The sequence below is a fragment of the Taudactylus pleione genome, unplaced genomic scaffold, assembly GCF_031769625.1.
Source record: "Taudactylus pleione unplaced genomic scaffold, aTauple2 ptg000113l, whole genome shotgun sequence".
NCBI classification, from domain to species: Eukaryota; Metazoa; Chordata; class Amphibia; order Anura; family Myobatrachidae; genus Taudactylus; species Taudactylus pleione.
In genome coordinates this window covers 14233064-14255745 of record NW_028284515.1, presented here as the reverse complement: position 1 = coordinate 14255745, position 22682 = coordinate 14233064, and the positions used below count along the sequence as shown (strand labels likewise).

The 22682-nt window shown below is 46.0% G+C and overlaps 1 protein-coding gene across 1 annotated transcript in view; it reads left to right on the top strand.

Moving 5' to 3' along the window:
* Positions 1 to 22682, top strand: part of LOC148525112 (cytosolic phospholipase A2 delta-like) — a 111035-nt gene that overhangs the window by 71406 nt on the left and 16947 nt on the right. Inside the window, exons 14-18 of the mRNA XM_088471331.1 lie at positions 7012 to 7129; positions 10586 to 10723; positions 13280 to 13387; positions 17787 to 17981; positions 21321 to 21487. Of these exons, the coding sequence (XP_088327457.1) occupies positions 7012 to 7129; positions 10586 to 10723; positions 13280 to 13387; positions 17787 to 17981; positions 21321 to 21487 (726 nt within the window). The remainder of the gene's footprint in view (positions 1 to 7011; positions 7130 to 10585; positions 10724 to 13279; positions 13388 to 17786; positions 17982 to 21320; positions 21488 to 22682) is intronic.

Sequence of the window (22682 nt, the reverse complement as noted above, 5' to 3'; positions counted from 1 at the left end):
TGACTAACAATGCACCCCCTCTGCACTACAAGGAACACGACTAACATTACACCCTCCCTGCACTACAAGGTACATGACTAATATTGCACCCTCTCTGTACTACAAGGAACAAGACTAACATTATACCCTCTCTAAATTACAAGGTACTTGACTAATATGACTAACATTACACCCTCTCTACACTACAAGGTACATGACTAATATGACTAACATTACACCCTCTCTACACTACAAGGTACATGATTAACACGACTAACATTACACCCTCTCTGCACTACAAGGTACATGACTAACATGACTAAAATTACACCCTCTCTGCACTACAAGGAACATGACTATCATGACTAACATTGCACCCTCTATGCACTACAAGGAACATGACTAACATTAAACCCTCTCTGCACTACAAGGAACATGACTAACATGACTAACATTGCACCCTCTCTGCACTACAAGGAACATGACTAATATTACACCCTCTACATGACTAACATTGCACTCTCTCTGCACACAAAGGAACACAACTAACATTAAACCCTCTCTGCACTACAACGAACATGACTAACATTGCACCCTCTCTACACTACAAGGTACATGACTAACATGACTAACATTACACCCTCTCTACACTACAAGGTACATGACTAATATGACTAACATTATGCCCTCTCTACACTACAAGGTACATGACTAACATGACTAACATTACACCCTCTCTGCACTACAAGATACATGACTAACATGACTAAAATTACACCTTCTCTGCACTACAAGGAACATGACTATCATGACTAACATTGCACCCTCTCTGCACTACAAGGAACACGACTAACATTAAACCCTCTCTGCACTACAAGGAACATGACTAACATGACTAACATTGCACCCTCTCTGCACTACAAGGAACATGACTAATATTACACCCTCTCTGCACTACAACGTACATGACTAACATTGCACTCTCTCTGCACACAAAGGAACACAACTAACATTACACCCTCTCTGCACTACAAGGAGCATGACTAACATTGCACCCTCTCTGCACCAGAAGGTATATGACTAACATTGCACCCGCTCTGCACTACAAGGAACACAACTAACATTACACCCTCTCTGCACTTCAAGGTACATGACTAACATTGCACCCTCTCTGCACTACAAGGAACACAACTAACATTACACCCTTTCTACACTACAAGGTACATGACTAATATGACTAACATTTCACCCTCTCTACAATACAAAGTACATGACTAACATGACTAACATTACACCCTCTCTGCACTACAAGGTACATGACTAACATTACTAAAATTACACCCTCTCTGCACTACAAGGAACATGACTAACATTACACCCTCTCTGCTCTACAAGGAACATGACTAACATTGCACCCTCTCTGCACTACAAGGATCATGACTACCATTACACCCTCTGTGCTCTACAAGGAACATGACTAACATTACACCCTTTCTGCTCTACAAGGAACATGACTAACCATGCACCCCCTCTGCACTACAAGGAACATGACTAACATGACTAACATTGCACTCTCTCTGCACACAAATGAACACAACTAACATTACACCCTCTCTGCACTACAAGGAACATGACTAACATGACTAACATTGCACCCTCTCTCCACTACAAGGAACATGACTAACAATGCACCCCTCTGCACTACAAGGAACACGACTAACATTACACCCTCTCTGCACTACAAGGAACCCGACTAACATTACACCCTCTCTGCACTACATGGAACATGACTAACATTGCACCCTCTCTGCACTACAAGGAACATGACTAATATTACACCCTCTCTACACTACAAGGAGCATGACTAACAATGCACCCTCTCTGCACTACAAGGAACATGACTAACATTACTCCCTCTGTGCACTACAAGGAACATGACTAACATTACACCCTCTCTGCACTACAAGGAACATGACTAACATTGCACCCTCTCTGCACTACAAGGAACATGTCTAATATTACACCCTCTGTACACTACAAGGTACATGACTAACAATGCACCCCCTCTGCACTACAAGGAACACGACTAACATTACACCCTCCCTGCACTACATGGTACATGACTAATATTGCACCCTCTCTGTACTACATGGAACAAGACTAACATTATACCCTCTCTAAATTACAAGGTACATGACTAATATGACTAACATTACACTCTCTCTACACTACAAGGTACATGACTAATATGACTAACATTACACCCTGTCTACACTACAAGGTACATGATTAACACGACTAACATTACACCCTCTCTGCACTACAATGTACATGACTAACATGACTAAAATTACACCCTCTCTGCACTACAAGGAACATGACTATCATGACTAACATTGCACCCTCTATGCACTACAAGGAACATGACTAACATTAAACCCTCTCTGCACTACAAGGAACATGACTAACATGACTAACATTGCACCCTCTCTGCACTACAAGGAGCATGACTAATATTACACCCTCTCTGCACTACAAAGTACCTGACTAACATTGCACTCTCTCTGCACACAAAGGAACACAACTAACATTACACCCTCTCTGCACTACAACGAACATGACTAACATGACTAACATTGCACCCTCTCTACACTACAAGGTACATGACTAACATGACTAACATTACACCCTCTCTACACTACAAGATACATGACTAATATGACTAACATTACGCCCTCTCTACACTACAAGGTGCATGACTAACATGACTAACATTACACCCTCTCTGCACTACAAGGTACTTGACTAACATGACTAAAATTACACCTTCTCTGCACTACAAGGAACATGACTATCATGACTAACATTGCACCCTCTCTGCACTACAAGGAACACGACTAACATTAAACCCTCTCTGCACTACAAGGAACATGACTAACATGACTAACATTGCACCCTCTCTGCACTACAAGGAACATGACTAATATTACACCCTCTCTGCACTACAACGTACATGACTAACATTGCACTCTCTCTGCACACAAAGGAACACAACTAACATTACACCCTCTCTGCACTACAGGGAGCATGACTAACTTTGCACCCTCTCTGCACCAGAAGGTATATGACTAACATTGCACCCTCTCTGCACTACAAGGAACACAACTAACATTACACCCTCTCTGCACTTCAAGGTACATGACTTTCATTGCACCCTCTCTGCACTACAAGGAACACAACTAACATTACACCTTTTCTACACTACAAGGTACATGACTAATATGACTAACATTACACCCTCTCTACACTACAAAGTACATGACTAACATGACTAACATTACACCCTCTCTGCACTACAAGGTACATGACTAACATTACTAAAATTTCACCCTCTCTGCACTACAAGGAACATGACTAACATTACACCCTCTCTGCTCTACAAGGAACATGACTAACATTGCACCCTCTCTGCACTACAAGGATCATGACTACCATTACACCCTCTGTGCTCTACAAGGAACATGACTAACATTACACCCTTTCTGCTCTACAAGGAACATGACTAACCATGCACCCCCTCTGCACTACAAGGAACACAACTAACATTACACCCTCTCTGCACTACAAGGAACACGACTAACATTACACCTTCTCTGCACTACCAGGAACATGACTAACCATGCACCCCCCCTGCACTGCAAGGTACACAGCTAACATTACACCCTCTCTGCTCTACAAGGAACATGACTAACCATGCACCCCCTCTGCACTACAAGGAACACAACTACCATTACACCCTCTCTGCACTACAAGGAACACGACTAACATTACACCCTCTCTACACTAAAAGGTACATGACTAATATGAATAACATTACACCCTCTCTACACTACAAAGTACATGACTAACATTACACCCTCTCTGCACTACAAGGTACATGACTAACATTACTAAAATTACACCCTCTCTGCACTACAAGGAACATGACTAACCATGCACCCCCTCTGCACTACAAGGTACATGACTAACATTACACCCTCTCTGCTCTACAAGGAACATGACTAACCATGCACCCCCTCTGGACTACAAGGAACACAACTAACATTACACCCTATCTGCACTACAAGGAACACGACTAACATGACTAACATAGCACCCTCTCTGCACTACAAGGTACATAACTAACATGACTAACATTACACCCTCTCTGCACTGCAAGGAATATGACTAATATTACACCCTCTCTACACTACAAGGTACATGACTAACATTGCACCCTCTCTGCACTACAAGGAATATGACTAATATTACACCCTCTCTACACTACAAGGTACATGACTAACATTGCACCCTCTCTGCACTACAAGGAATATGACTAATATTACACCCTCTCTACACTACAAGGTACATGACTAATATTACACCCTCTCTACACTACAAGGTACATGACTAACATTGCACCCTCTCTGCACTACAAGGAATATGACTAATATTACACCCTCTCTACACTACAAGGTACATGACTAACATTACACCCTCTCTGCACTGCAAGGAATATGACTAATATTACACCCTCTCTACACTACAAGGTACATGACTAACATTACACCCTCTCTGCACTACAAGGTACATGACTAACATTGCACCATCACCACATCTGTCTGACATCAATCAATACTTACTCAGCAAAATTAAATCTCATTTTACACTGCTCCACCTACAGTAGGTGAAACTAATTTGGAGTACACCTAGCCTCAGCTGTACAAATTCTGGCACATGACAAATCTTAAGCAAATCCTTTTCTGTACCTCAGCCATCCTGTGCTTTTCAAAACACCTCCAATGAGTCCAATTTGACTCAGGGCCTGGTTCAGAGATGTACGCTTATGAACACAGCAGCTGAGTCTTAGACACGGCTGTTGTGTGCATATATGCAAATGCTGCAGGAGGCGCCTGAAGGAAAAAGCCTCCTCCAGGCAGTATCTAAGATCTGATGCCTGTGTCCAAAGACCCAGGATCGGATCAACAGTGCAACGTTTGCAGCATCGGCCATCTGAGTAAGCATAAGATGGCTCAGAATGGTCACCCCCTGCCCGCTTGCAAGGTTAGTAAATCTGCGTTGGCAGATGCAGGCACCGGCCTTGGCACTCCCAGAAAACGTGGCAACCACGCCCCCATTTTTAACTATGGAGGCTCCCAACAGTTCAGACTTTAGAGATATTCATGGTTGGACACAGGTGGTTAAATCAAATTGACTGAGGTACTAAATAAAGCATTGATATCCTTAAAACCTGGACTGTTAGGCTGCCTTGAGGACCGCATTTGGGAACGTCTTGCCTAATACTTATCTTCTAAAAAATGGTTAAAGTGATTTATTTAATTTAATGTAGGCTTGCCGACAATCTTCCGGGAGAGGCAGCCAGCTCGGCACAGCAAGGGGGGCGTGGCACGGTTTTGTGGGCGGGGGTGATGGACGTGACCGCGTGATCTCGTCATCGTGGCCCCGCCCCCGCTACACAATGCCGAGATTACCGGCACTGTGCAGCCAGTGGAGGGGCCAAGATGACGCGATTCAGCGCGAATCACATCCTCAGTTCCCCCCGGACTGGCCGCCTAATGCAAAGTGAGAGCAGATGCTGGCAGGGGGTGCAGTGGTTTGCGGGCGTTTTTGTCGCCAGCCGGGAGAATTGCCCACTCTTCCGGGGGGCCGGAAGCAACACCCGATTTTCGGGATGCTCCTGACCATTTCAGGGGAGTAAACAAGTATAATGTTATTTCCAAGTTTGCATTATACTTATGACACAGTCAGTTGTTTGTTTTTTTCCAGCTGGCCCCATCCTATAATTGCAGAACTCCCAATATTGTGTGCAGTACTCTGTGCCAATGCACATATTACAGTATATTGTCTCAAAGCACAATTCAACGGCCTATGCACATTCGCTACCCTGCATATTTGAATGCCCAGACATGGGAGTAACTTGAAGCATACTTAGCCACATTTTGGTCTTCCTCCCAGGAGGATAAGCAGGTAGGCGGTGATGGGGGCGGGGGCAGACTTTACGTGGCATTAAGCCACGCCCTTCACAGGAAACTGATGCAAATAATGCATATTTAAATATTTAATATATATAAAATATTAAATTATGATTCCATATTATATTAACAGTCAGAACAAATTCCGCCGCCTGTACATTACAATCTACTGAAAGGCAGGATGTGTGCTTTGCATAGGTAAACCAACCCCCCCCGCTCCACGCTCACAACCATATCTCAGATAACTTCAGTTCTACCTCATTCCATAAACTATTACATAGATATTTGTGAATGTTTCTATAAGTTCTTTTATATTAGGCAGCTTGTATTTTAGATTTAATAGCTATTCATGCGGAGATTGGGTACCAGGTACTAGTAAAGAGTCATCAAGTTTTAGGCTTGCTGAGGAACACAATACAATTATCGTTAAGTGTTAATGTCAGCTCTGTGTATGATATTATCAGCTTCCATAGTGACTATTAAGCTCTACAAATATTTCAGGGCATGGAAGAGATGCACTTAGTGAAATAAGCAGCTATTTATATATACACGCCATCTCATCTCCAAAGACTTAGAAGTATCTGTTCCCAGGACTGGTGACAACAATGCTGAGAGGCATTCCACAATTATGATAAAGGACTCAATAAGACTAGACTATAGAATGTTGGAACAGACTATAACAGATTTACATGTTAATATAAATGAACCCATTAGTTGCCAAGACGGGCAGCAAATAATGATTCAGGTCCTGTGGCTAATAAAAAAAATAAAAAAAACAGGAGAATTGGAGACTTGAAGTCAGCCAGCCGCAGAATCTGTGTCATTTCATATGTGTCCATTATTAAAGGGATGATCTGCCAGCCCTCCATCGCAGCAGCTGTGCATTCAGAATGAGTCTGATTAATAATACTTAGATCAACTGGAAGGTTAGTGTGTGGATGGCACGGAGTGCTAGTTGGTAATAGCGGCTTCAATCACAGCTTTCATGTTGTTCTTACAGAGAAACGAGAGCAGGCTTTCTGATCAGCAAGCGGCCTTGGAAAAGGGGCAGAATCCGTTACCCATTTACCTTGCTATGAATGTTAAACAGGACACTATCAGCACCCTGGATTTCAAAGGTATCCACCGTATAGGACCTCTCCTGATATTTGTCACATATGCCAGTGAAAGTATGAAATGCTGAAGCGCTTTCTATAACCTCTAGTAGAGAAACTGGCGTGGGTGGTGCAGGCTTCCTGTAAAGCAAGAAAAACCTGTTGTTATTTCTGAAGAACATAAATTAAATTGTTCAGACTGATAGTTGTTAAGCACAGATTTGCACAGGTCTCAGGGTCTCATTCAGAGCCGCTCGTTCGTTCCGGCGATTTTCGCACATTTGCGCATGCGTATGGGTTGTAATGCGCATGCGCGAACCAGTCAGTGTGGTCAGAAATCGTGTGCTCGCAAAATACCGAATGCCTGGTAATTTGAGTGACAGAGTGAGGCGTTTGTGGGTGGTAACGGGAAGGTGCTTGAAAACGGGGAGTGGTGATCCGAACGCAGGCGTGCCAAACGGTCAAAACGGGCGTTTTATGGGTGTGCATAATTAACAAAGCAGCGTCATCGACCACGTCAGTTGGGTGTCTTTTAGCCAGAACTGCTCGCATGTTTGCGGTAGGAAAATGCAACCACAAGACTAGCGAGCAGTTCATTCGCCTTTCGATGCACTTGATTAATCTAATAAATAGCGGAGATGACATATGATGTGAGCGGCCAGGGGGCGTTTTATAGAAAAAAACGTCCGCATGTTTTGTTCGCTCGTTCAGACATAGAGGCGTCAACAGACCGCAAAGAGCGAACAGTCAATTTAAATAGCCTGCCCCTTTTTCTGGATGAGCAAGCGCAAATAGCGTCCGGCTCTGAATGAGGTCCTCAGATCCTTTATTCCACCCCAAAGAGGATGTTACAATAGGAATGCTGGAATTTGTTAGTGAACATGGAACAGACAGCAGGGAGCAGGGTGTAAAAGAGTCTGATGGGGTAAAACTCACTTGGTGCCACACAAGAGATAGGTCTCAACTTACACAAACTCTCAGTTGTGGCATGAGTTAAAAAGATGTAAGTTCACAATAAGCCACAATATTGGAGCGAGGGATCTATCAAACTGTCAAAAAAGTCAACACAGAAAGCAAGATGGCCTCCAGTGACGCAGCTTCCACCAGCTTGGCTGAGGGCAGAATTGTATTCTCTCATCTGCAATGTCTTCAGAATTAGACCCTTCCTTACCTCGAAGATACTAAAACTCTCATTCATGCCCTCATCATTTGTCATCTAGATTATTGTAATCTCCTTCTTTTTGGCCTTCTAATCCCAATCGGCCCCCAAACCCCTGTCCCTCTCCGGTCTATCCTTAACTCTGTTGCCTGCCTTATTTTCCTCTTTGATCACCTCATCTGCACTGTGTGAAGGTCTGGGTTTGTTGTGGATCCAGGGTGGTGACAGGAGCAGACACAGAAGCAGATTTAAATAAAAAGGTGGAGTTTTTAATAAGTGATTTAGCAGACATGGGAATGGCAAAAGAAAAAGTCCAGGTTTAGCACTAAAGTGCACTAGATAACTGTGGTGAAGCAAATGGGAGAATGTCCAGATAGTGACAGGCAGGAAATGTCAAGTATGCAGGTTTGGTGAGCTGTAACGAAGTGCAGGCAGAGGTAATGAAGTCCAGCTGGGAGTTAGAGTGTGAGGCAAGGTGCAGGGAAACAGCAGGTTCAGGTACTCAGGCAGGGGCAGGATAAATGGAGGGTGCAGGGTGAGTCCAGCAGGTTTGGAGCAGGCAAGGTAACAGGCTAGTAGCTCTTCCAGGCAGACAGGTAAGGCACAGGTACTCTCTCTCAGCTGCAGCTGAGAAACATGTTGCACTGGCAATGAATGAAGGCTCTGGACCTTCCTAAATACCAGGTGCCACGCCGTGACTGGCTGGAAAGAGCACATGACCCACCAGGATTGGACAGCTTGAATCACATGACCTGAGGCAAGATGGCGGCGCCCATGCCAAATGGAACGGAAACACCACCAGGCCTCAGTGACAATGTGCCTGCACAGGACCACGTGCAGTCAATGCCCCTCGCCAAACACCAGCACCGCTGCCAGAGACCCCTCACCACAATGACCTCACAGGTAATACCCGGTGACCACCATGCAGAGAAACCCTGGCCATTACACGCTGCTACTTTCTGCCAGTCACTCCACTGGCTCCATATTCCCCTCATAATCAAATTCAAGCTCCTTTCTCTCCCTGACACTCACACCTCTGCTCCCTACATCTCCAGCCAAATTTCCTATGCATCACATTTTGGATGCGGTACATCCGCCACTTATCGGGTACATACCGGCATTAATAAAGTCGGTATGTACCTAGAATTGCGATTAAAATTGCGAAGGTCAGCTCTTCCAAAAAGAGCCGTTCTTTGCGAAGAGGGGACTTCTGGGCTTATGGCCCAGATGTCCCTCGGGAGTCCTTCTGTGAATGCGTCATATGACGTGCACGACGCGGGGGATACTGGGAGGGATCCAATTGCATCCCTCTCAGGGACTAATGCGAATTGAAGTCCATAGGCCTCTATTGGGCAACGCCATCTATATTAGTATTATTATTATTGTGGTCACTTCTGGTGTCTGGAGTAGGAATACATGTATGCAAAGTGATATTCAGACAGGCAACCTCTAATGGTCAGTAGTAGAAAGATATCTTAAAATTAAGCATACCTGCCTACTTCCCCGGAACCTGCAGGAGGCTCCCGATTTTTCGGGTAACCCCACCCCGGAACCCCCGGAAGAGTGGGCAGAATGGGGAGAATTTTTCCAGGGATCAGCGGTCCGCTAGCAGAACCCAATAACGCAATTCTATGAGAATGAGGGGGTGGGGCTTAATGATATGGAAAGTCTGACCCAGCCCCCCATCGCCGCCCAGCTGTATCTCCTCTCTGAGCTTCTCCCGCAGAGGAATAACAAAGTAGGCAAGCATGACATGACATCCTCTACTAATAGAGTGTTTACTATTTTATTTTTCATTTATTGCAAGTTATTTACATACATTAGTTTTCATAAGGTACTCAATACAGGCTTGCCGACAATCTGGCTGCCTCTTCCGGGAGGAGGCAGCCAGCTCGGCACAGCGGTGGGGAGTGGGGGACGTGATGCGATTTTGAGGGTGGGATGGGGGTGTGGCCACGCGATCGCATCATCGCGGCCCCGCCCTCGCTACACAATGCGAAGATTACCGGCATTGTGTAGCCGGGGCCACTAATCGCATCATCCGCTCCCCCGAACCAGCCACTTTGACATGGTAAGAGCGGACGCCAGTGGGGAGGTGCCGGCGGTTTGCGCCGGCCGGGAGATTTGCCCTCTCTTCCGGCGACTCGGGAGCGACACCCGATTTTCGAGAGGCTCCCGACCATTTCGGGAGGGTAGGCAAATATGACTCAATAGAAGCCGCTCAAATGTCAATGGCTGCAACATTTCCAGTGTAGAAATTAATATTGCTGTATTATTCATGTAATGTGAAAGCTATTCATAGCTGCTCTGTGTAATTTCAGAGTGGTGTGAGTTTACCCCATATGAAGTAGGACTCCTGAAATACGGCGCTTCCATCCGAACAGAGGACTTTGGAAGTGAATTCTACATGGGAAGATTGATGAAGAAACACCCAGAGCCTCGTATTTGCTATCTACAAGGTACCATTCTATCGTTGTGCTGTCTTTGCTTCTACTAGCAATTATAACACACACGTCATGCTAATAAATATATCTATTTTGGTTTGAAGCTCACCTGCACACAGGCTTTTAAAGGTAAGGCAGCCACCAAACATATCAGCCATTATACACCTTGGAAAGCACCTGACACAAGTTGGGTTTGATGAGCTAACACTGGGGTGCATGAGAAGATGAATTATAAACAAAATGCATTGATCCCCTCCACTTACCACTCCTAGATCTGGGGTGCATGTGGTATGTGATCACATTGTTTAAATAAAATTCACAGAGGCTCTGTACTGACCATAATATTTTGATCTAAACAATTAAGCTTGCAGCCTGCCATCCAGGGATCCAAATTTTCTGCAAGTCCCACTCTATCACTCACAGTTATAAACATGGCAATTGCTATCACATTAGAATTAAACATAAGACATGCTTCCTGGTGTGAAGCTCATTTGCACACAGGCTTTTAAAGGTGAGACATCCACCAAGCATATCAGCCATGAAACAACTAATGCTGGCCATACACACTACAATTATCGGGGCGATCCACGGATCGCCCTGATAATTGTAGTGTGTGTGTGGGCGACCGAGAGTTAAATATCGCTCAGTTGGGCATGCCGGATTGTCCAGCATGCCCGTCCGATGCGATAAAATGTCGGCCGCATCGTGCAGTGTATGCCCAGCTGCGGCCGACAGACAGACATTTCCTGTGTTCCTTCCCATTGAAGGAACAGGGAAATGTCTCCTCCCCCGGGGGCGGAGCGCAGATGTCGGGCTAATACACTGCGAGATATCTCACAGTGTATGCCGCGGACATCTGCGGCTGGCATGCTGCCAGATAAAATGTCTGTCGGTCTGACAGACATTTTATCTGGACGTGTATGCCCAGCTTAAGAAAGCACCTGACACAAGTTTTTTTAAATGAGCTAACACTGTATGTAATGTCAATAATACTGTATCTTAATAAATGGTGAGTTTTGATGTGATCGCTTGTCGCAATATGCTGTCGCTGTTGGGCCTTTCATGGTGTCTAAAATAATTAGTACAGTAGCATTCCGCTTACAACTGCGCGAGTTTTTACGAAATCCCAATTAAATTATATTTCTCTACTTAAGCCTCTGGTGTTAAATCAGTTTTCTACTGTTCAATCCCATCCTCGTCCTATTAGTGTTCAGGAAGAATTTGAGATCAACAAAATTCTTGGTTCTAAAATATGTTGTTGAGCTCTCTGTTTCCTGATTGGCTGGCTAGGCTTCGGTCCTGAAGAACGCGATTGGGTAAAATCTGAAGACGTTCATGCTCCACGTCTCCTTAGGGAGTTCCAGAAACAATATCCCAACAAGCCATTCTTGTGGTGTTCCCAGTCCACCCCTATGAGGGAAAAGTACTGTCATGGTGCCGAGCAAGATCGTGACTTACTGCTTCTGGCATTGGGTACTCCGTCCTCACCAAGCTGGCGTTCTGTGGCTGGTCTGTGAGGCGCATCCATTGGGTCTCTCCCACTGCCGACAGCTGCAGCAGCTCCGGGCTGGTTTCAGTGTATGTACTGTTTTTGAAAAACAGTCAAAAATTACAGCAGTCATCATTATCAACTTCTTCCCTGACCCAGTGAAGAAGGTGATAATGACGTCTTCCAGGGACACATCTATACGCCAGATATGCTGACAGGCTTGTCTTTGTGCTTGATGTTAGGTTGCACATATTTTTAATATACTGTATATGCAGCTACAAAAAATAAAACAAAATTAAAACATAAATAATTCAACTGTGCAATCGCATTTTTACATGTGCACAAAAGATTAACTTTTACGTCCAACTCAAAATAAGACCCTCTATATTTATAATCAGTACCCCCCGCATTTACTACGGGGCTGGTTCAGAGTTGCACACAAGTCAGCTGCCAGTGAGGCCGCATTGCATGCACATAAATAAATGCAGATATTCGCCCTTATTCAGAATGGCACAACTCCCTGCTCTGATCAATCCGCTGAAGTAGCTGTCATCACTATCAGCGCACATTGGTGCCAGTCCTATACCTGGTGCAAGAGATCCATCCAATCACTATCAGCGCACATTGGTGCCAGTCCTATACCTGGTGCAAGAAATCCATCCAATCACTATCAGCGCACATTGGTGCCAGTCCTATACCTGGTGCAAGAGAGCCATCCAATCACTATAAGCGCACATTGGTGCCAGTCCTATACCTGGTGCAAGAGATCCATCCAAAATCAGATGCATCTCTACGCATGCTTCCAGCTACACGAACATGACACTCTCACACAACACTTATTCTGTGTCAGTGCCACTTAGCACCCGTTGCCACTTCAGCATGTGCAATTGGTAAGATCCATCTGCAGAACGAATTACATGCAACGCTGAATACGCCCTCAGTGGTAATATTTTCTCCCATTTGACATTAATACCCAGCTAATGCCACCTCCCTTGGCAGCTCATCACCCATAGTTAAGCATATTACATTTATTTGGGAATGCTATCCATAGCTGATTGATGTATTACTGTTTCTTTGTTTAGGTTTATGGGGAAATGTCTTCTCCTTGAATTTAGTGGACACCTGGTATCTTACTACACAGCTGGACACCTTCTGGGACACCTGGGTCAAAGACAGAATTAAGGATATTGGTGCGATATTTTCTAAATTTAAAAAATGTATTTATATTTCATTGATTTTTTAAGTAATAAATGTTGGAACTGACCAGATTTCCTCTGTTGAGAATAGACTACAGATTTCAGAAACACTTGCAGCCCTACTACATGGGGTCTACTGCAATAACCAAATAAACGTTTGTGGGCAACTGGTGTTTCTTAGCCAAAACATGCTCAAAATTAACCAGATTCCTATCAGAAAAGGTATAGTTGTGATCCAAGACAGTGTTACTATGCATTCTCTTTCGGAATGACAAGGGATCCGTGGTAACGCTATTTCACAGTGTGCAGGAGCACAGGTACAGGGGAGGGGGCTAGCGGCTCTTCAGTGGGGGAGCCGGAGCCATGGACGCAAATCTGGGTGGGATGGGATCCTGTATTTCAAAACCATGGCAGGAGCTATGGGCAGGATAGATGGAGAGCAGTGGTCCTGGAGCAGATGCTGCTAAGTCACTAGCAGAGGACACAGTGAGCGGTGCTGAGATGAGCAGCTCAGGGATAAATACCCCAGGGAGCTTGGTAGTTAGGACAATGGGCAGGGACAGCTGCTCCTCTCCAGCCTTGGCCGCTCCTTGTCACCTGATCCATTTCCTGATGATATGCAGGCCGATGCAGAAAGTGGTCTGGAGCCTGATGAGCTGGCCCGTGAGATGGGGTGATGCTGCGGGCTTACACAGACTGTGAAGAATGAATGAAGGATATGGTTCTTTGAGGATTTGCGCAGGCTGGATGTACACTGCCTTTCTATGTAATGATTTAGTGATTTGTCTGGTCTAGAGTAATAAGATGCTGGGGTGCCATGACTGGAGTAATGAGGTACTAGGATGCACTGTCTGCGGTAATGAGGTGCTAGGATGCCATTTCTGAGGTGGTGGTGGGCATTGGAGTAATGATGTGGTGGGGTACCTGGTCTGGGGTAATGATGTGGTGGGTTTCACAGTCTGAGGAAATGATAGTGAGGTGCCGGTTTGGATGACAATGCGGTAGGGTGCCTGGTGTGGCGTGATGATGTAGTGGGGTGCCTGGTGTGGAGTGATGATGTAGTGGGGTGCCTGGTGTGGAGTGATGATGTAGTGGGGTGCCTGGTGTGGAGTGATGTAGTGGGGTGCCCGGTTTGGATGACAATGCGGTAGGGTGACAGGTGTGGAGTGATGATGTAGTGGGGTGACAGGTATGGAGTGATGATGTAGTGGGGTGACTGGTGTGGAGTGATGATGTAGTGGGGTGCCTGGTGTGGAGTGATGATGTAGTGGGGTGCCTGGTGTGGAGTGATGATGTAGTGGGGTGCCTGGTGTGGAGTGATGTAGTGGGGTGCCCGGTTTGGATGACAATGCGGTAGGGTGACAGGTGTGGAGTGATGATGTAGTGGGATGACTGGTGTGGAGTGATGATGTAGTGGGGTGCCTGGTGTGGAGTGATGATGTAGTGGGGTGACTGGTGTGGAGTGATGATGTAGTGGGGTGCCTGGTGTGGAGTGATGGTTCTGGTGTGGAGTGATGATGTAGTAGCGTGACTGGTATGGAGTGATGATGTAGTGGGGTGACTGGTGTGGAAAGATGATGTAGTGGGGTGACTGGTGTGGAAAGATGATGTAGTGGGGTGACTGATGTGGAGTGATGATGTAGTGGGGTGACTGATGTGGAGTGATGATGTAGTGGGGTGACTGATGTGGAGTGATGATGTAGTGGGGTGACTGGTGTGGAGTGATGATGTAGTGGGATGACTGTGTGGAGTGATGATGTAGTGCGGTGACTGATGTGGAGTGATGATGTAGTGGGGTGACTGGTGTGGAGTGATGATGTAGTGGGGTGACTGGTGTGGAGTGATGATGTAGTGGGGTGACTGGTGTGGAGTGATGATGTAGTTGGATGACTGATGTGGAGTGATGATGTAGTGGTGTGACTGATGTGGAGTGATGATGTAGTGGTATGACTGGTGTGGAGTGATGATGTAGTGGGGTGACTGGTGCGGAGTGATGATGTAGTGGGGTGACTGCTGTGGAGTGATGATGTAGTGGGGTGACTGGTGCGAAGTGATGGTATAGTGGGGTGACTGGTGTGGAGTGATGATGTAGTGGGGTGACTGGTGTGGAGTGATGACTGTGTGGAGTGATGATGTAGTGGGATGACTGGTATGGAGTGATGATGTAGTTGGATGACTGGTGTGGAGTGATGATGTAGTGGGGTGACTGATGTGGAGTGATGATGTAGTGGGGTGACTGATGTGGAGTGATGATGTAGTGGGATGACTGGTGTGGAGTGATGATGTAGTGGGATGACTGGTGTGGAGTGATGATGTAGTGGGGTGACTGGTGTGGAGTGATGATGTAGTGGGATGACTGTGTGGAGTGATGATGTAGTGCGGTGACTGATGTGCAGTGATGATGTAGTGGGGTGACTGGTGTGGAGTGATGATGTAGTGGGGTGACTGGTGTGGAGTGATGATGTAGTGGGGTGACTGGTGTGGAGTGATGATGTAGTTGGATGACTGGTGTGGAGTGATGATGTAGTGGGGTGACTGATGTGGAGTGATGATGTAGTTGTGTGATTGGTGTGGAGTGATGATGTAGTGGGGTGACTGGTGCGGAGTGATGATGTAGTGGGGTGACTGGTGTGGAATGATGATGTAGTGGGGTGACTGGTGTGGAGTGATGATGTAGTGGGGTGACTGGTGCGAAGTGATGGTATAGTGGGGTGACTGGTGTGGAGTGATGATGTAGTGGGGTGACTGGTGTGGAGTGATGATGTAGTGGGATGACTGTGTGGAGTGATGATGTAGTGGTGTGACTGGTATGGAGTGATGATGTAGTTGGATGACTGGTGTGGAGTGATGATGTAGTGGGGTGACTGATGTGGAGTGATGATGTAGTGGGGTGACTGATGTGAAGTGATGATGTAGTGGGATGACTGGTGTGGAGTGATGATGTAGTGGGGTGACTGGTGTGGAGTGATGATGTAGTGGGATGACTGTGTGGAGTGATGATGTAGTGCGGTGACTGATGTGGAGTGATGATGTAGTGGGGTGACTGGTGTGGAGTGATGATGTAGTGGGGTGACTGGTGCGGAGTGATGATGTAGTGGGGTGACTGGTGCGGAGTGATGATGTAGTGGGGTGACTGGTGCGGAGTGATGATGTAGTGGGGTGACTGGTGTGGAATGATGATGTAGTGGGGTGACTGCTGTGGAGTGATGATGTAGTGGGGTGACTGATGTGGAGTGATGATGTAGTGGGGTGACTGGTGTGGAGTGATGATGTAGTGGGATGACTGTGTGGAGTTATGATGTAGTGCGGTGACTGATGTGGAGTGATGATGTAGTGGGGTGACTGGTGTGGAGTGATGATGTAGTGGGGTGACTGGTGTGGAGTGATGATGTAGTGGGGTGACTGGTGTGGAATGATGATGTAGTGGGGTGACTGCTGTGGAGTGATGATGTAGTGGGGTGACTGATGTGGAGTGATGATGTAGTGCGGTGACTTATGTGGAGTGATGATGTAGTGGGGTGACTGGTGTGGAGTGATGATGTAGTGGGGTGACTGGTGTGGAGTGATGATGTAGTGGGGTGACTGGTGTGGAGTGATGATGTAGTTGGATGACTGGTGTGGAGTGATGATGTAGTGGGGTGACTGATGTGGAGTGATGATGTAGTGGGGTGACTGGTGTGGAGTGATGATGTAGTTGGATGACTGGTGTGGAGTGATGATGTAGTGGGGTGACTGGTGTGGAGTGATGATGTAGTGGGGTGCCTGGTGCGAAGTGATGGTGTAGTGGGGTGACTGGTGCGGAGTGATGATGTAGTGGTGTGACTGGTGTGGAGTGATGATGTAGTGGGGTGACTGGTGCGGAGTGATGGTGTAGTGGGGTGACTGGTGTGGAATGATGATGTAGTGGGGTGACTGGTGTGGAGTGATGATGTAGTGGGGTGCCTGGTGTGGAATGATGATGTAGTGGGGTGACTGCTGTGGAGTGATGATGTAGTGGGGTGACTGGTGCGAAGTGATGGTATAGTGGGGTGACTGGTGTGGAATGATGATGTAGTGGGGTGACTGGTGCGGAGTGATGATGTAGTGGGGTGACTGGTGCGTAGTGATGATGTAGTGGGGTGACTGGTGTGGAGTGATGATGTAGTGGGGTGACTGGTGTGGAGTGATGATGTAGTGGGGTGACTGATTTGGAGTGATGATGTAGTGGTGTGACTGGTGTGGAGTGATGATGTAGTGGGGTGACTGGTGCGGAGTGATGGTGTAGTGGGGTGACTGGTGTGGAATGATGTGGGGGTTGAGGCGGTGCCCAATCATCAAGTGTGAAAGTTTATGAGATCCAGACTGCAGCCTTTTAATAATATTAATGTGTAATTTTCTTCTTTCCCTCCTAAAGACAAGGAGGATATCCGGCTGAGAAGGGAATCTGCTCACACGAAAACTCGCCTGTTCACCCCAGCTGGCACCTTTAGTCGCATTTTGAAGGGGGTGCTGACCAACAGGCCGATAGATGGGGAGCAGCATAATTTCCTGCGGGGACTTCACTTACACAAAGATTATCATAAACACTCCCAGTATAGCACATGGAAAGGTAAGGTGATAGGGTGAGGTTATACAGCCTCTGCAGTTAGCAGAGTGAACTCTTATGGGGGAATTCAATTGCCCACGATCATTCTTGGTGCGGTAAAAACAGGACTTTACCGCAATTTTTTTTCTTTGGCCAATTCAATTAACCCCAAGTTTTACAGCACAAAAAGTTCCCAAAACACAGAGGATCCGGGATAAGTTCCCGTATCCATGTGTTTTTGCAATTGTGGTGGTGAAAAAACAACACATATTGGGGGTTTTGTTTCACCTGTTCACGGCCCCCCTGGATCTGGCCCTGTGCTACTCAGCGCGGCCATTTTTTCCTTTTCTTTCTATGGGGGGCGTGGCTACGCCTCCCGCGATTAGGAAACCCCCCCTTCCCGATAAGTTCTGAGGCTTCGGGGCTAATTGAATTAGCCTGGGGAATCAATTAGCTGGCGGTACTTGCTAATTGATTCCCCAGGCTATTTTAATTAACCCCGAAGCCTCGGGACTTATCATGGGGGGGGGTGTCCTAATCGCAGGAGGCATAGCCGCAGCTAATTGAATTTCCCCCTTAAAGTCAAATACCTAAATATTCCCAGAAGCAATGGTCTTACACTTTGCAGTCAGGGTCAGATTAAGGTTTGTAGGGCCCTAGAGCAACCAATTTGTGGGGTTCCCTACCAGTAAAATTGTAAATGATTTGCTAGTGAGGCATAATGTGTAAGTACTCCCAGCACCACAAATGTGTTAAGGCGGGTATCCCCTACCTGATTAAACAGAGCGTTTGAACGATAACGAATTGTGCAACTTAATGTCAAGATCGACCAGCGATGCGCGCTACCGCTGGTCGTGTTTGACATCTATCATCGCCCGAACATGCTGGTCAATCTGCCGATAACAACAGATTGGCCATGTTTGGAGATGAGGGATGGTACCTACACTGAATGATAGATCGTTCAGTGTAGGCACTGCAGGGGCAGAGGAACGACTGTACGATTACAATGTTGTAATCGTGCAGTCGTTTCACGGTCTGCTAGTGGATGTGCCCCATTACACACACTGTAGTGCCCCCGGTTCACATTATGCTACACAGAAACCCCAGCTCACATTATGCCATAGCGCCCCCATGCTGGTGATATAGCTATGTATGACAGGGAAGGGGGGGGGGGTGGTGTTGGTGTGTGCAAGGTGGCCCTGGGCGGCTACCCCGGCCACCCTGTTGATAATTGGTTAATCCGGCACTGTTTGCAATCTCCATACAGCAAATTGTGCATAGGAAGGAGACATCTACTATATAACTGTTCTGCAATAGGCTGTGTCACCTACTAGGTGGCTTCTCTGCACAAGGTTATTATTATATAAACAGTTACATATATATATATATGTTAGACAATCATCATGTTAACATGAGAATGTATATATTTCCGTAATGTCGACACTGAACATGTTGACATGTTCATGATGTTAACATAGACTATGTTGACATTCTGCATGTCGACATGTTGGTTTTGTTCTTATTCTGTCCATAACCCTAATGGTAACCCTAACAGCAACCCTAATCCTTACCCTAACGGCAAGCTTAACAAACCAAACCCTAACAACAACTCTAACCCTAATGCATATCCCGACATTCTGTCAATGTTGATCTTCTGTTGTCAACATTGTGAATGTCAACCTGGTGATCAACGACATCATGACTGCATATCGTAACTACTAATGCCGGATACACCCTTGTTGAAATATCGTTCATTCGATCAATGAATAATATATTGTGAGTTCACAGACATATCAGATCGGCCCTACAGCACAGCCAATGCCGATATATCTGACAGATTTATCAGTATATCTGCATGTTTGTATAGGTCAAGCCACCAACCGCCCATACACTGGCTGCAGGGACCGCCAACAATGACTTCTCAACTGGGCAGGCAAGTTTAAATGTCCGCCCAGTTGTGATGTCACCCTAAACATATCGAGCTGACGATTCTACTGAGATGATTACGTTTTTTTTTTTTTTTGTCGATGGTCTAAAATATATAGAAGGAGGGGGGGAGACAGAAAGCAAGAAGGAAAGTAGGGGAAGGGGTACTGGAGGGGAGGTAACATCCATCCATCATGCAAAATATTTGTTTAAGTTTTCAGTAGTACAGCAATAAACATCTATAGGTTTGAACAATTAAGGTGAGAGAGTAACAATAGCACACAAGAGTATTAGAGAAAGAGAGAGCTAGATCAACTAAGTAGCTTATTTCGGAGGGTTATGTTCTGTACTAGATAGTTTCTCAACAGAATGTGTCAGCAGACAGTGGCGGCATGTATTAAGTGGCTTGACTGAAGAAGATGGAGCGCCTTTGCAGAAGGCGGAGTCATCTACTAGAGAGCGCCTTTGCAGAAGGCGGAGTCATCTACTAGAGAGCGCCTTTGCAGAAGGTGGAGTCATCTACTAGAGAGCGCCTTTGCAGAAGGCGGAGTCATCTACTAGAGAGCTCCTTTGCAGAAGGTGGAGTCATCTACTAGAGAGCTCCTTTGCAGAAGGCGGAGTCATCTACTAGAGAGCTCCTTTGCAGAAGGCGGAGTCATCTACTAGAGAGCTCCTTTGCAGAAGGCGGAGTCATCTACTAGAGAGCTCCTTTGCAGAAGGCGGAGTCATCTACTAGAGAGCTCCTTTGCAGAAGGTGGAGTCATCTACTAGAGAGCTCCTTTGCAGAAGGCGGAGTCATCTACTAGAGAGCTCCTTTGCAGAAGGCGGAGTCATCTACTAGAGAGCTCCTTTGCAGAAGGTGGAGTCATCTACTAGAGAGCGCCTTTGCAGAAGGCGGAGTCATCTACTAGAGAGCTCCTTTGCAGAAGGCGGAGTCATCTACTAGAGAGCGCCTTTGCAGAAGGCGGAGTCATCTACTAGAGAGCTCCTTTGTAGAAGGTGGAGTCATCTACTAGAGAGCGCCTTTGCAGAAGGAGGAGTCATCTACTAGAGAGCTCCTTTGCAGAAGGTGGAGTCATCTACTAGAGAGCTCCTTTGCAGAAGGTGGAGTCATCTACTAGAGAGCTCCTTTGCAGAAGGTGGAGTCATAGAGAGCTTTTCTGCAGCGGGTCTGAGCTATAATGTGACTTAACAATTAGTAGCATCATAGGGTGAGGGGAAAAGTTTTACACAGTCAATGTGGAAAATTCAATCATACGGTGTGTTAAATAATCCATTGGTTGTGATCCCCCATGACAACAGTACCGACATAAAAAGGGAACTGTGTAATGACTGTCATTAACCATCCAAATGGAAACTGATGCCCAAAGCCATTAACGTGCCCATAAGCCTGGGATCAGAAGTTATATTGTTATGTTGTTTATTACTATCTTCCAGATTCCAATTTAGACATCTTCCCTAACAAGCTCACTACACTGGCTGACAATCTATGCCTTGTGGATGCTGGCTATTTCATTAATGCCAGCTTTCCTCCGTTACTCAGGCCAGAGAGGAAAGTGGACATCATAATATCTTTTGATTACACTCTAGATACACCTCTTCTGGTAAGTCACTTGTGTTCTCTTAATCATTGTTCTAGTGACCGTTCAGGTGTCAGGCATTGTTTAGTACAGCTGTAAAATTCACTGTTCAGGACGCAAATACCTAGAACAGACCTGGCCAATTCATGGCTCTCTAGCTGATGTGAAACTATACATCCCAGCATGCCCTGACACAGTTTTAGCATATCTTAATAGCCAAACTGAGACTGGACTTGCTGGGACTTCTAGTTTCACAACAGCTGGAGAGCTACAGGTTGGCCAGACCTGACCTAGAGTCTCAGGAGTCACTGACCAACCTTTCTTACATAAAGGCAATATAACTTACTTATATTACTTTTCGGTTCATCCTGTTTTGTTATGACATTACTAGCTTTATTTCAAGAGACAGTTTCTATCAAAAGGGTTAGTTTCATATACTGTAGGTGTTATTTTGAGAAGCTACTGATGCTGTCTATATGGAATGCTATGAGAGTATACCGCAAACTACAGTTCTGTTGTGCTTTGCTGCCTCCTGTATCCACAAAGACCACAATAATATATATGACACATAAATAACTGTGAGAAGAAAATGCAGGCACTTCTTTTCTGTGGTCACCTTCATGCCACAGTTTTACTACTGTGTGATTGGTAAGCAATGCATACATTCCGCATACACGGATGAATTACTGACAGTATATTATTCACTGTGGGCCTGATTCAGAGCCGGACGCTATTTGCGGACTCTCGTTCAGAAAAAGGGTCTGGCTATTTAAATTGAGCGCTCGCTCTTTGCGGTCTGTTGACGCATCTATGTCTGAGCGAGTGAACGAAACATGCGCTCGCTATTTTGTAAAGACGCCCCTTGGCCGCTCGCATCATACGTCATCTCCGCTATTTATTAGATTAATCGAGTACATCGAAAGGCGTATGAACTGCTCGCTATTCTTGTGGTAGCATTTTCCTACCGCAATCATGCGAGCAGTTCAGGCTAAAAGACAACCAAGTGACGTGGTCGATGATGCTGCTTTGTTAATTATGCACACCCTTAAAACGCCCGTTTTGACCGTTTGGCACACCTGCGTTCGGATCTCCACTCCCCGTTTTCAAGCACCTTCCCGTTACCACCCACAAACGCCTCATTCTGTCACTCAAATTAGCAGGCATTCGCTATTTTGCGAACACACGATTTCCGACCGCACTGACTGGTTGGCGCATACGC